Source organism: Hypomesus nipponensis, chromosome 18 (assembly GCF_054491055.1).
Source record: "Hypomesus nipponensis isolate SF chromosome 18, ASM5449105v1, whole genome shotgun sequence".
NCBI classification, from domain to species: domain Eukaryota; kingdom Metazoa; phylum Chordata; class Actinopteri; order Osmeriformes; family Osmeridae; genus Hypomesus; species Hypomesus nipponensis.
The window spans coordinates 20,780,566-20,795,103 of record NC_140378.1 but is presented as its reverse complement, the minus strand read 5'-3'; the positions used below and the strand labels follow the sequence as shown (position 1 = coordinate 20,795,103).

Below are 14,538 nucleotides of genomic sequence, written 5' to 3'. Positions count from 1 at the left end.
AGTGGGGGGGGGGGGGAGGGGGGGAGTGCAGAGCTTTTCTCACAGCATTTTTCTCCAGGGTTAAAGTTACACCCCCCCTCTCCCCCACAGGCTGCACAACTCACTAATACCCCCCTCACACACACACACACACACACACATGCGCATACACACAGACTCTTAGCCCACCCACCTAAACCCTCTACTTTAGCCCCCCACCCTCCACTCACTTACCCCCCCACCTCAACACTACCTTCAGCGTAAAACATTATGCCGAACACTGACGAAGTTTGAAACAGAAACACAGACAACACAGGAGAGCCACAACCCTGAGTTTTATCTGGGTTCCACATGGGTTCCAGAATGAGTTTTATCTGGGTTCCACATGGGTTCCCCTCTGAGTTTTATCTGGGTTCCACATGGGTTCCACTCTGAGTTTTATCTGGGTTCCACATGGGTTCCACCCTGAGTTTTATCTGGGTTCCACATGGGTTCCACCCTGGGATTGACCTGGGTTCTATCCTGGTTCCACAAAGGGTCTCATTTACGATGTTGGATTGAAAGCCTGATATTAATTGTTAATTGAAGCATCAATTGTTGGAGACTAAATAACAGCAACAAAGAAGAAGCGCATGATATAAAAGATTGTTTGTGTCCCCTGCTAGTACCATGCTACTAGACTAGTGCACATCTGCAGGCCTGCTGTGCGTTACTTACTAAATTATTTATGTATAAATTAACTCGTCATTACAACAACACTGCTGCTGGGTCCTAAACACGGAAGTTTAACATTCGACAAAGATGCTGAGATTGTTTTACTCTACGAGTTGTCTGCGTCTTCGAGGCTGAGTCGAGCCGTTCTCTCCAGGTCGCTATTGGCTTGTTGGGCCCCAGAACCCTAAAAGTTCAAGAATCTAATTCTGGAGTCCTGAGCGCCAGGGGGCGTGTCTCCGGTGACCGGTTTAAAGTGTCTCTGAACTCTGTCTTCAGGTCTAGTCTTTCTGTTGGGGTGCACGCGGATTGACCACTCTTTTTGGGGCTTATTTTCCGTGGATATTTGGGGGAAGGCTAATCCGCAACCATGGTAAGACCAAACAACAGCACACGGTCAATTAAACTATATGATGACCACACGTTAGCATTTGACAATATGAATTAATAATTGCATCGTAAAAGAAAATCTAAATTAGATTTGTAGTTGGTATGAATAAATCTGTTGAGAGCGTGTTGATGGCAAAGTGTCCATTATGAATTGCAAAACAATAGCCATACTGTCATTCAGTCATAATTTAAAGTCCATATACTTTTTAAAACATGATTGCGATGCTCGTTTTAAGGTCTCCTGTTATGACGGCTGGAAATGTCTGCAATACATATAAATGATTCGACTACAGAAAAATACCTCGAATTATATTGTAGCCTATCCTGTTCCTTGGACTCGGCTACATTTGGAACGTCGTGAATGTTTCCACCAAGTATAGTGTAGGTGTAAGTGAAGGTATCATGGGGCGCGTGAGAGGCGAGGGTGAGCACACAGGACCAAAAAGGGAGCAGGTCGTTTCGTTCCCGGGATCGCGCTTAGACTACACATTCCACGGGGTTGCATGTCCGCATGGCCATATTGAGAAAGGCCCAAGACGGCGATCCGTAAATAGACTGGCTCGTTTTCACCTGGTCCCAGAGCTGTCGTACCACGGGCCGTTTGTCGAGTATCACTATGACAGATCAGTGCACGCACGCCTAATGTTTTCGCGCATTCATTATTTCCCGTTAACGCCGCACAGGTCCGCACCGGCGCATCAATGGTGACATCTGTGACGAGTAGATATGATGCGCTACAATGTTCAGCCGTATCAACATGAACACGTTTGTTCTTCTTCTGTGGTGACTGTAGGCTTGTAGGACAGAGAAAGCTAGAGTCATGTTGTGTTTTCTAACTTGACCGTGTGTGCCTCCTCTTCAGACTGACGCGCAACAAGAGGCTCGCTCCTACCTGAGCGAGGAGATGCTGAACGGTGAGTAGGCCTCAACATGACGTCACATTACAACACATTTAGCTCTAAAAAATAGAACATTATTCTAATCCTTCACAATTATCATTATATGGTGTATATAACACTATAATTAACATTGCTTAAATGCATAAATGTACATTTCAATTAACATAAAGGCTTATTAATTCATTGTGATTAGTTTTAAATGTTATTCATATAGCAGACACTTTTATCCAAAGCGACACACAAAAGGTGCATTGAAGTAGACATCAGAAAACTTAGGATCAGAAGAACAGTAGCCTGTTTTGTTAGTCAGTCAAGAAACGCTCTGTATGTACCAGGCACAGAGCATAAACACTCCACATAAACAGAGTTGATCCCAGATACACTCCATGAAATAAATATTCTTATCGTGAAAATCTCGTCGCTCCAGAGTTCAAGGCTGCCTTCGACATGTTCGACACGGACGGTGGCGGTGACATCAGCACCAAGGAGTTGGGTCAGGTGATGAGGATGCTGGGTCAGAACCCCACAAGAGAGGAGCTGGACGAAATCATCGAGGAGGTCGATGAGGACGGTGAGCTACGGATAAATCAACACTTAGTGTTATAACAATAATAATGATGATGCATTCATTTAACAGACGCCTTAATCCAAAATGACCCCCCCCCCCCCACACACACACACACACACACACACACACACACATACACAAACCAGTCACAATCACGATGTAGCTGCCATACATGTTAATCGCGCCATTTGGGTATGCAGGCGCGAAGTAGGCCCAGAACAAGGCGTACGAATCCAGGTGGGCCTGTTCCTTCCTGGGAAGCCGTACTTGTCTACCTGTCGCAGGTGTACTGATATGAACTTGTGCCTCAGGTAGCGGCAGCATCGACTTCGAGGAGTTCTTGGTCATGATGGTGAGACTCCTAAAGGAAGACGAGGCTGGCAAGAGCGAGGACGAGTTGGCGGAATGTTTCCGTGTGTTCGACAAGTACGTTATTGACATGACTGTTAGAGTGGATGGGAAGGGGGATGTTTGGGTTTGTGTGCGTGTGTGTGTGTGTGTGTGTGTGTGTGTGTGTGTGTGTGTGTGTGTGCGCGTGTGTTTGGATGGGTGAGAGTGTTCTTCTACACTTGAATTCTAAAAATACAATTTCAACAGTGTGGATTACTGTTGATTACAGGAACGCCGACGGCTACATCGACAGAGAAGAGTTCGCCATCATTATCCGCAGCACAGGTGAGCAGATTTCAGAGGAGGAGATCGACGAGCTGCTGAAGGATGGAGACAAGAACTCTGACGGCATGCTGGACTTTGACGGTAGGACGTCACGCGGACCGGTTGCCTTCGCCCAATTCTGTGGCACAAAAGGGTATAAATTCAACTTGATTCATTGTTCTGACCGTCAATATATCCCTCTTTCAGAATTCCTCAAGATGATGGAGAATGTGCAGTAAAACAGAGACTCGTGGACATTCCTCCCTCCCCTCTGACTAGCCTATCTGATCTCACAATGACCCAAGAAAACTTCCCCATCCTCCGCTTCATACCGCCAACCTGTGCCTCTCCACCCTTCATCCATGACTATACGGCCCCCCTAGACGCACTTAGCGAGGGTTTCTTGGCCACGTCACCCAGGTGTTTGTGCAAGTGCCGGCCATGGAGGCCGCAACTGCTGCTCTTTCACCCCCGAATCAGCGAGAGTTCGCGCGGGTGGGGGTGAATTTCTGCGCGCACCTTCACAAGCCTGGCCCAGCGCGTAGACCGTCACCAACTGTCAGTCACCAGTTCACTGTACAAACAAAACCGTTGCTTTATCAAAGATAATAAATGAATAAACACATGCCCACGTGTAGTTCGTCTGACATATTCATGGTCGTTGTACGCGCTTGTCTAGCGGAACATCAATAAAATATTTCTTTTCTTTTTTTTCTATTTTTCCTTGACCCAAATGTATCTTGTCTGTATCATTGCTATACCTTTCCAGGGATACGTCATGAATCCCCAACTATTATCTTTGATGGTACAGCAGCTGCAAAGTAAGTGTTGGATACAGTATGCGTATAGCCTACAATAAGGATAAAACCTGTAATAACCGTAATAAGTTTGTATCAGTGCGCTATTGTGAGGTTGTCTGAAGTGACGCAACTTTAGTGGTGGTGTCAGAGAAGCCAGAAGGTAATATGCATTGAAAGCTGTAGGATGACGATGTGCGACTCTCTGGTCTGCTGAATAGTGTGGCTCTAGCTGGCGCTCAATGATGAAACTAATCAACACAAGAGACTGAAAGCATAAATTAAAACTAGATCTTTATGACTCATGGTCATGTTTTATTATGGTGTAGGCTAGCCTACTCCACAGGACCCAAATACAGTAGTCTATATCTACATATCTGTACAGTCTATACTTTCCTAATGGAGGATGGCCAAATAAAGTCTGACAACCACAGCATTAGGCAGATAACAGCAACACCATTAAAACTGAGGGGGAAGATCAATCAGACTTATAAAAACAGGTCATTTTAATACAGAAATGTAAAGAAGCCACAACAAACCAATTCTGAATGAACAGCGGACAAATCACAACAAAGGAAAGAAACGGGTCGTTGTTTAAAAAAACATGGTCAGGTTGGCCTTGTGGATTGTCTACAGTAGATTTGAGGCCGTTAATAACATGTGAAACCCATCCAAAACAGAACAGCATTGTGACATCTATGTAATGTTCATATAGAGCCCAAATCAAGAGCCATAATTAGCTTCGTCAAAGGCTTTGCGCGCCCTCTTCAGTTCCTCGTTCATGGTCAGCAGATCCTTCACTCGGGCGAACTTCCTCGGGTCTTTCCGGATGAGGAAAACAATGTCTTCGACCTGGACGCGACCCTGGCGGCCTATAGACATGGCTTTATGGGTCATCTCCGTGATAAACTCGATGACAAGGTCTTCAAGAATGTCCACTGATTCGGTGTACGGATTCTGATCGTCTCCAAACCCGTACATCATGCAGCGAAGCTCCTTAGAGAAAAGACGCTTCCTCTTCCCGTGCCCTCCGTCGGCGCCACAGGACCCCTCGTCCAGCTCCTCGTCGAATCCAGGCTCGTCTTCTTCATCCGCCATTCTGTCAAAAAGGAAACTAGTTTAGAAACAACAACACAATATAAACGTTTTATGTTACCACTGGTAATAGAAATAACAAATACAGAAGATTACCTCGGAAAAGGTAAAACTGCGAGCACAACACTACACCGTTTATCTTTGAGGACTTCCGCTTCCTCTTCTTCTATGGTCACCAAAGCGCTAGTCTGACGGAAGAGGCAGAAGGAAATACTGCCCCCTAGTCAGGTCCGCTTCAGTTCATAGTGACAACAGTTTGTGTTGCCTAATCAACGCAGGTGGATCTGCCACGCCGAACGAGTGTTCATAGGGCACAGTACCGATACAGAGGAGACGCCTTTGTATACAACTCGGACATGTATTCATGAGTCCTGAAGCAGTGTCTTTGCCGTGATTTCCTGCATAGGTTGGTAAACAGCCAACTACCGCTTTGTTTAAAAACGGACACAACTTGACATTTGAGCTGGTAGACTGGTCTGGCTAGCGCGTCATCACTCCAGCTAACTACGTAGAATGCTCGACTAGCGAGGAAACCCCGTCAAACTCTACGGTGGGCTTGCAGCCAGTTGGGTAAGTCCAGCTGGGGCCTCGGTTACAAAACGAACATTTAAGATAGCTAACATTGGTGAGTGCTGGCTCGCTAGCAACGTAGCTAGACTAAAGTTATGAGGGAAACGTGGCTAGCTCCTAGCACAGTGGAACCAAAACCTAAAACTCGAAGCTACGCTCGTTTTATTGCCAGCACCCCGTACAGTAGTATTTACCCAGAGTTGGTTTAGAGAGGGAACATTTTGTTTACTGTATTTATCTATTTGTTCGTTCATAATCCTCAGGCCGATTTTAAAAGGTTTTTATCATTGCAGCAATGCTCTTATCATATTCGAGGACACAAACTTTTCTGATCGCTGACTGTGCGCTCGCGCGGGTACAGTGACGTGTCACGCCAGCTAGATCGGTTCGAACAATTGTGACAGCTTCCCCGTTCATCAGGTAACCATGGCACCTGGACCACCACCCCCGAGCTCCGGTATGGAGCTCGTTACCTTGCAGTAGGAGCTACCGGTCAAGCTCGGGCGCCATGCCGTGCCCCGTCCAGCTTATGTGCCGCGCTGCGCGCACTGTTGGCCTGGTCCTGTTTTATTACGTCTTCTCTATAGGAATAACTTTCTACAACAAATGGCTAATGAAGGTAAGTCACGAAGAGTTCAACAGAACGCATCAGCGGTCAAGTGTTGTTTAGAATGCCAAGTAACTCAGGCAACTCAGTTACGTTTTATGTTCTCTCTCTCTCTCTTTTTCTTCCTCTCTGGACCCCCCCCCCCCCCCCCTTCAGGGTTTCCATTTCCCACTTTTCATGACCCTGGTCCATCTCAGCATCATCTTCAGCCTGTCTGCGCTGTCCCGCTGGGCGCTGCAGTGGTGGACGGGCAAGCCCAGAGTCGTGCTCAGCTGGGCCGACTACATCTTCAAAGTAGCCCCCACTGGTGGGTGGGTGGGTGTGGGTGGTGTTTGTGTGTGGGGGGGTGGGGGTGGGGGTGTGTGGAGGAGTAGGGGTGAAAGTTCAGTATCTGAAGCTTGTATCTAACAACCATGTTGTAGAGAGAGACAGAGAGACTTCTCAGAGATAACATGTCAACTTACAGACAGGGCTGAGAGGAGCCATGGCAACGTCTTATCTCTCTCTCTCTGGACAGAAGCAGGCTGAAGTCCAGGTAGATTGTCAGACATTTCTTTAAGTAAAGTTAGCTAGGGTCTGTTCCAAACCAAACTCCTAGACCCTACCTCCTGGGGGATGTGGTCTGGAGTATGATGTCTAGTGGATGAGGTCTGGAGGATGAGGTCTGGAGGATGATGTCTAGAGGTTGAGGTCTAGAGGATGAGGTCTGGAGGATGATGTCTAGAGGTTGAGGTCTAGAGGATGAGGTCTGGAGGATGAGGTCTGGAGGATGAGGTCTAGAGGATGAGGTCTGGAGGATGAAGTCTGGAGGATGATGTCTGGAGGATGAGGTCTGGTGGATGATGTCTGGTGGATGAGGTCTGGTGGATGAGGTCTGGTGGATGAGGTGACGCTTCTGTTCTCTCGTCTGCAGCTTTGGCATCCGCCCTGGACATCGGCCTATCTAACTGGAGTTTCCTCTTCATAACCATCAGCCTGTGAGTGTGTTGTGTGTGTGTGTGTGTGTGTGTGTGTGAGAGAGAGAGTTTTCGCGACCTTTTTAGTTTATGCCTGTGCCTGAGTGATTAGATGGTGTGTTTGTCATGTGTGTGATTTAAGTGTGTTTAAGCTACAAAGTGTATATGCTTGTCTGCATCTCTGTCCTCCAGGTACACCATGACCAAGTCCTCTGCTGTTCTCTTCATCCTCTTCTTCTCTCTCATCTTCAAGCTGGAAGAGCCGGTGAGTGACAAGTCCGTAAGCCAATCACAAGCTGTGTCTCACTCTGAGCCAATCACAAGTGCTGTCTCTCCTCTGTCCTCTTGTGGTGCTTAGTTACCAGCCAGCTTAGTCACCAGCCAATACAACATCAGTAGGACACCTCACCTGTACCTTTCTTCTCTCGTCACCTGTATCACAGCCAACTTTCAACTTCAGCTAGTTTTTATTTCACCAGTTTTTTTCCCCAGAAACTGGATTTCAACTTGTCATGACAAATGAAGGAACGCAGGATCGGTTCATTTGACTGCGCTGCAGGACAGACTGTAGGCAGTGGCAAGGACAAGTCCTGCAGGTTGACATACAGTAAAATGTAGAATGCAGTCCTCGCCGTGGGACCACTGATGACAGATCCTGACAGTGTGGCTGCTCTTCACACTAAGAACCAGGTCTCTGAGGGGTGTGGCTGCTCCTCACACTAAGAACCAGGTCTCTGAGGGGTGTGGCTGCTCCTCACACTAAGAACCAGGTCTCTGAGGGGTGTGGCTGCTCCTCACACTAAGAACCAGGTCTCTGAGAGGTGTGGCTGCTCCTCACACTAAGAACCAGGTCTCTGAGAGGTGTGGCTGCTCCTCACACTAAGAACCAGGTCTCTGAGAGGTGTGGCTGCTCCTCACACTAAGAACCAGGTCTCTGAGAGGTGTGGTTGCTCCTCACACTAAGAACCAGGGGCCTCATGTATAAAGGATTGCGGGACTGTGAGATCGAGGTTCTGACAACAGAGGTGGAGGCGAGAAAATGTGTCCTGTTTGGCGGCCTGTCATCAGGTATTAGTGACAAAAGAAAGTCGGCAGAGTGGAAAACTGTCACTATTTGCGCCCTTACTTGTTTTTAACCTGCAGCACTTTGAGATTTAGCAAAATGTAAAGTGCATTACAAATAAAATCATTATTATTATTATAGGGCCATCAATGCTGTGGGTTCAGAGAACCGGTCCATGACAGAAATTAAGAAGAAATGGTCCGATATAAAACTTAAAATTAAGAAACGAGTGGTGGCGCATCGTAACAGCATGGCAGCTATAGGGTTAGCGTGACATGCATTTCCTGAGTGATTTTGTCGTTCGTTTGACAGCCTCAAGTTTAACAGAAGAAGTGGTGGCGGTATTAACAGAAGGCTATATAGCATTTCCCATTTTGGGTTTGGCATTTTGATGTGATTATCCACAATTAATGATCAAACTTTTAGTTTAATGTTTTTGAATAGTCAACGTCATAAACGTACTAGTGGAAACTTTATTTGTAATGTTTGGTGAGTCTCGGCATGTTACAGATCCAGACAAGACTTTGCGTACGGTCCGCACATTCCCACGTCTGCTCAAAAGTTTCCGTGAAGGGCCGCACATTCTCACGTCAAGTAAATCTTTATACATCACAAAGTGTGCGTGAAAACCAGCGTACGCAAGCTTTTTGTGCGTACGCAACGTTTATACGTGAGACCCCCGGTCTCTGAGGGGTTTGGCTGCTCTTTACACTAAGAACCGCGTTCTGGTTCTTAATGATCCCTCAGCTTCCTCCTTGCACTGGTGTGGCAAGTGCCGTTTAGCTCTGCATGGTTCCTGTCCGGTGTGGCATGTGCCGTTTAGCTCTGCATGGTTCCTGTCCGGTGTGGCATGTTCCGTTTAGCTCTGCATGGTTCCTGTCCGGTGTGGCATGTGCCGTTTAGCTCTGCATGGTTCCTGTCTCGCTTCCGTAAGCGTCCGTCCCTTCCCCCTGACCCAGCGTACGCTGCTGCTGGTCCGTTCAGCGTGTTCTTTAGCTCCGCGTGGGTCCTCTCCTGCGCCCTGAGTGTTTTACTTTGTACTTATTTACGTTTAAATGTAATTTGGACCCAAGTATTGGAAGGTTCTGCTGTGTTTTTGTAGCCATACATTAGGCAAGACATTTACTAATGTTTCTCTCCTCCTCTCCCTCTCCTCTCGTTCTCTCTCTCCTCCTCTCCCTCTCCTCTCGTTCTCTCTCTCCTCCTCTCCCTCTCCTCTCGTTCTCTCTCTCCTCCTCTCCCTCTCCTCTCGTTCTCTCTCTCCTCCTCTCCCTCTCCTCTCGTTCTCTCTCTCCTCCTCTCCCTCTCCTCTCGTTCTCTCTCTCCTCCTCCTCCTCTCCCTCTCCTCTCGTTCTCTCTCTCCTCCTCCTCCTCTCCCTCTCCTCTCGTTCTCTCTCTCCTCCTCTCCCTCTCCTCTCTAGAACCCGTTCCTAGTGGTGGTGGTTCTGCTGATAGCCAGTGGTCTCTTCATGTTCACGTTTGAGTCGACCCAGTTCAACCTGCAGGGCTTCACCATGGTGCTGCTGGCCTCCTTCATCGGGGGCATCCGCTGGACCCTCACACAGCTGCTCATGCAGAAAGCAGAGCTGGGTGGGTACTGGTGCTGGGGACTGCTGGGGTCGGGCTGGTAATCAGAAGGTTGCTGGGTCGATTCCCGGCTGTGGAAAATGATGTTGTGTCCATGGGCAAGGCACTTCACTCTACTTGCCTCGGGGGGAATGTCCCTGTACTTACTGTAAGTCGCTCTGGATAAGAGCATCTGTTAAATGTAAAATGTAATGTGTGTATGTGCTTAGCCCTATTTACAAGCAATGTCACAAGGCTTCAAGTGTGTGTGTTCTGTCAGGAATAAGTGTTGGTTTCACTGGATAATATTCTGGAGTTTAATGAAATGTTTCATGATTTGTGATCGTTGTTCTGAACTTTAGTGTCAATAAACTCTCTCCTTCCTCCCTCCAGGCCTACAGAACCCTCTAGACACCATGTACCACCTGCAGCCTCTCATGTTCCTGGGCCTCTTCCCTCTCTTCCTCTACAACGAAGGTTAGTCTTCCTTCTCCCTCTCCTCTTCCTCTTCCCCCCCGTCTCCCTCTCCTCCTCCTCTTCCTCCTCCTCCGCCCTCTCCTCTTCCTCCCTCTTTTCCTCGACAGTGTTTTCAGCCTCTCTGTCACCAGCCCCTCAGTGATATATGTTTATTCTGAGTCTGGCTCTGTTCTTTTATGGGATTTGTAAATAATCTCTTTGACCATATGATTCTCTACTTGTTTCCCTCCCTGCCTGCCTGCCTGTCTCTCTCTCTCTCTCTCTCTCTCTCTCTCTCTCTCTCTCTCTCTCTCTCCCGCCTGTCTCTCTCTCTCTCTCTCCCGCCTGTCTCTCTCTCTCTCTCTCCCGCCTGTCTCTCTTTCTCCCTCCTGTCTGTGTGCAGGGCTGACTCTGACCATGTCAGAGAAGCTGTTCCGTGTGTCGGAGCTGCGCCCCCTGCTGTCCTCCCTGCTCCTGCTGTGTGTGGGCGGCTCGCTGGCGTTCGGCCTGGGCTTCTCAGAGTTCCTGCTGGTCTCACGCACCTCCAGCCTCACGCTGTCCATCGCTGGGATCTTCAAGGTAAACACACGGCTCTCACTTTCATTTCACCTGTCTTTCTCTGTTTCTCTTTCTTCACCTCTATAGAAGTGCTTTTTCTCAATCCCTCTTTTATTTTGATTGATTTATTTCTCCATCTTACTTCCTTGCCATGGCACCATTCCATTTCCGTCTGCGATCCTTCCTTGCCGCTCTGCAGTAGGTGCTCACAGTATGGCACCGTTCCATTTCCTTCTGACATCCTTTTGTGGCTCCTCCCCCTTCAGGAGGTGTGCACTCTGCTGCTGGCGGCGAGGCTGATGGGAGACCGCATGAGCAGCATCAACTGGCTGGGCTTTGTTGTGTGTCTGTCCGGCATCTCTCTGCACGTGGGCCTCAAGACCTACTACTCCAGGGGTAGGTGGACCCCAGAGGCCTGACTGGGGCCTGACTGGGGCACCTGAACTGAGACTATGAACCTGGTTTATTAGTAAGGGGAGGATGGTTGTTGTGGATGCTGCTGTTGCTTATTTTTTTTCTGGTTATGTACCCTTCAGGTAAAGGCCACTCGTCGAGAGCGCTGGCCAGTAAGAGCAGTCCTGATCCTAACCCTGATCTAGAGCTTCCTCTGTTGAGGAGCGAGGAGGAGGAGGAAGAGGAGGAGATTCACCACTGAATCGTAGGAGCAGAATCGACCGACTGACTGACTGGTTTAATGACTGGTTCAATGACTGACTAACGGGTTCAATTACTGACTGACTGGTTTAATGACTGACTAACTGGTTCAATTACTGGTTCAATGACTGCCTAACTGGCTGGACTTCATGTTCCAGGGAGACTGATGTTATCAGAGATCCTCTCCAGGTCTTCCTGTTTGCTTCACAGCCACTGTGCCTTCTAACCCTGCCCGACAACCCACACCCCAGGACCAGCAGTACAACCAAACACCTCCCTGAACCGCTGGAGCGGTCACCGTGGTAACGACATCCCCGTGGCAGCGACCCACGGTGTTGTAATCACGTGGTGTGTAAATGTAACAGGAGCTCTACTGTCTTTATCTCTGGTAAACAGTCCAATATCAAACCCAACTGGCGGGTGCACAGACGGCAGTATTGTGGTCCAGTATGAATCTGTGGGCATGATGACATTCAGCCTCCCCCGCCCCAGCCTCCCGTAGTGGGAGCATAGCTGCACCCCTGGGAGATGCCAAAATACCCAGTCGCTGCTCCCAATATTTTGCACCTTCTCTGGAGGGTTCTAAGTGTTCATGATGTTGGAGGGTTGGGTGGTGCTAGGCCTGGGCTACAGTGTTGGTGTTGGAGGGTCGGGTGGTGCCCTGGGCTACATTATTGGTGTTGTATCTCTTCTGTGTGTCAGTTTGGGGTGAACACGTTGTCACGGTGAGGTGCTAGGAGACCTATGGAGTGCCACTTGTTTACTTCCTTAAAGAGGACCACTAGTATTCAAGATCATGGATGCGTTGTTTTTTTGACTACATGGTAACATATTGTGATTTGTAAACTATTTAAGTACAAATTATTTCGTTTGGAAGGACAAGATTTAATAAGATATTGTTTGTGAAAATGACATTGGAATAAAATGTTGTGTAATAACGTTTATGATCATTAAAGAATTGATAGTAGCAGGCTACATTTATCATACATTATTATAAATAGGCTAGCCCAGTGGCGATTTTAGACTCTTTTTAGGGGTGCTCTAGCGCACCTTAATTTCATCTCAGCACCCCTAAAAATATTAATAATACAAAAATATAATAATTATTAGCCTAATAGACTAATTTGATTAAATTAGCCTTGAACTTTTTCTAGAAGTATAGCTAAACCATACAAATTTAGTGCAGCCAAACTGAATAGTGCTCTCTTAGGCAGGTAGCTTATTATAATAACACCAGGGCGCTACATCCAGGCCCTATATAATCAAGTCTTATGCTACCTCATAGTCCGCACTCCGCACTGGGTCGCTATTCATTCAATCCCTTCCTGATAACATTTCACAGGCAGCTAAAAGTAGCCTCACAGCCAATTATCTCACTAGGGCCGCGTTTCATGCGGAGCGCATTATAGCTTTATCGAGTCAGTTAAGATAACTTTCTATCGTCACCAGAAACGAATTACCAATTGCCATAACTTGTTTTCCCCTCAACAAAAAGTTGCATTGTCTGCTCTCCCAGTTGAAATGAACTAAAAACACTTCAATTTCAGATACATCCCGTCTCACGGGGCGGGGGCGCATCTAAAAGGCCTAATGATCCACAATATTGCTTATTCATAATAAGCCTATAGGAATGCCAAAAAGGTTTTGAGGATTTTTTCTGTCCGCAGTCAAGTAAACCTACGTTTAAGCGTTCTTGAGAAGGAAGATCTGATACTTTCTGGATTTAATATTTTTTTCCGAGAGCACCCCGCCCATATAGTGCAGCGGGAGGGTCTTGAAGGATCGGGTTTCACGTGCGTACCGGGGCTGAGAGAGATAGCAAGACGGGGAAGCGACCAGTGCTCACGGAGCTCCCGCGTGTTGACATCCCACATCACGAATGCACCAGGATCACCTCGCGCTGAACAAGAACTCTGGACGCCGCTAGACCAGCGAAATCAGGTAGGCTACATTCATATGTAGTCTAACTGATCACTGTGTTGGCCCAGTGACACCTAACAGCTTTGTAGTGTTACTCACTGAGTTACCTGCTACACCCTGCTGTCGCTCTATGATCTGCTAACTCCGTCTATAGGCCAGGTAAATACTTCAGGTGTAAAGTCGCCTCGAGCCAAGTGAGATAAGGAACAAAGCTTCTCACACTGTTCATCGTGAACTTAGACGTGAGTGTTTTAACACAGAAACAGGCATAACTGTTGTTACGTGGATTTATTATTTTGCTCGGGATATCGTATATACATTGAGAAATTAAAGTTGTCCTTGATATGTCACTGGCTGTAGTGGATTCGACCGTGTCGCTGAATCTGGATGGGTCTTGGGCTGCGCGCCCTGCCTACAGCCTACGGCGCGAGCGCCTCACAATGGAACGAGAATGCAGATTTATGTTTCAAGAGTAGGCTATATTAAGCATCTTAATAACAGTTGTTTCTAATGAAATTTTTCACAAATTTCACTCTGAAATTAAGTAGCTGGACGAAAACAGATTCGGACTCTGTGAATGAGCTCAAATTTAACCCAATGTTGCCATTTATAAAACACTAACTTCCACTGTATATGTGTGTCCAATTGTTGTATTACCCTACACAATATACGGATTGTCTACAAACGTATGGGCCCTATGCCCTACACAACACACGGGTTGTCTACGAACGTACGGGCCCTATAAATCCGGAGGAAGTATTCTAATGACAAGCGCTCAGACTAGACGTCGGTTGCAAAAATGTAGCCTTTTTGCTCCTTGTCACCGGACATGGAAACATGGAAGAGATATGAGTAACATGACCTAGTAGGTTGAACAACAATGAGACAAGCACAGACAAGCTACAGCTGAAGGCCCTGGGTGACTCCGCATTCTACCTTAAGTGGGATGAAATGAGCGAGCAGCGGTGGTAGTCTACGTGATGGGCGGGAATACGCTGGATCATGCATGCCCACGAGAAGTTTCCGTTTCCAAAATGAGCAGTGACTCTTGGATGAGGAAGACTTGGCAAAATTGACTAGACTGCTAGATTACAA

General features: G+C 47.4%; 3 protein-coding genes across 3 annotated transcripts in view; 2 read left to right on the top strand and 1 right to left on the bottom strand.

The window, feature by feature from the left end:
* Nucleotides 1-801: 801 nt before the first annotated feature.
* Nucleotides 802-3,911, top strand: tnnc2.2 (troponin C2, fast skeletal type, tandem duplicate 2). Its single transcript, XM_084681268.1, has 6 exons — nt 802-1,063; nt 1,943-1,994; nt 2,407-2,550; nt 2,859-2,973; nt 3,167-3,303; nt 3,409-3,911. The coding sequence occupies exons 1-6, from the start codon at nt 1,061-1,063 to the stop codon at nt 3,438-3,440; spliced, it is 483 nt and encodes a 160-aa protein (XP_084537394.1). The 5' UTR covers nt 802-1,060; the 3' UTR covers nt 3,441-3,911.
* A 368-nt stretch (nt 3,912-4,279) lies between these two features.
* Nucleotides 4,280-5,333, bottom strand: taf13 (TATA-box binding protein associated factor 13). The gene is made up of 2 exons (XM_084681269.1): nt 5,190-5,333; nt 4,280-5,097 (listed from the first exon to the last, which is right to left on the bottom strand). Exon 2 carries the CDS (start codon nt 5,094-5,096, stop codon nt 4,722-4,724), a length of 375 nt encoding a protein of 124 aa, XP_084537395.1. The 5' UTR covers nt 5,097; nt 5,190-5,333; the 3' UTR covers nt 4,280-4,721.
* A 6-nt stretch (nt 5,334-5,339) lies between these two features.
* Nucleotides 5,340-14,538, top strand: part of slc35h1 (solute carrier family 35 member H1) — a 32,933-nt gene continuing 23,734 nt past the window's right edge. Inside the window, exons 1-10 of the mRNA XM_084679107.1 lie at nt 5,340-5,663; nt 6,084-6,282; nt 6,427-6,577; nt 7,184-7,247; nt 7,419-7,491; nt 9,711-9,879; nt 10,249-10,332; nt 10,715-10,890; nt 11,136-11,265; nt 11,406-11,515. Of these exons, the coding sequence (XP_084535233.1) occupies nt 6,172-6,282; nt 6,427-6,577; nt 7,184-7,247; nt 7,419-7,491; nt 9,711-9,879; nt 10,249-10,332; nt 10,715-10,890; nt 11,136-11,265; nt 11,406-11,515 (1,068 nt within the window). The 5' untranslated portion in view covers nt 5,340-5,663; nt 6,084-6,171. The remainder of the gene's footprint in view (nt 5,664-6,083; nt 6,283-6,426; nt 6,578-7,183; nt 7,248-7,418; nt 7,492-9,710; nt 9,880-10,248; nt 10,333-10,714; nt 10,891-11,135; nt 11,266-11,405; nt 11,516-14,538) is intronic.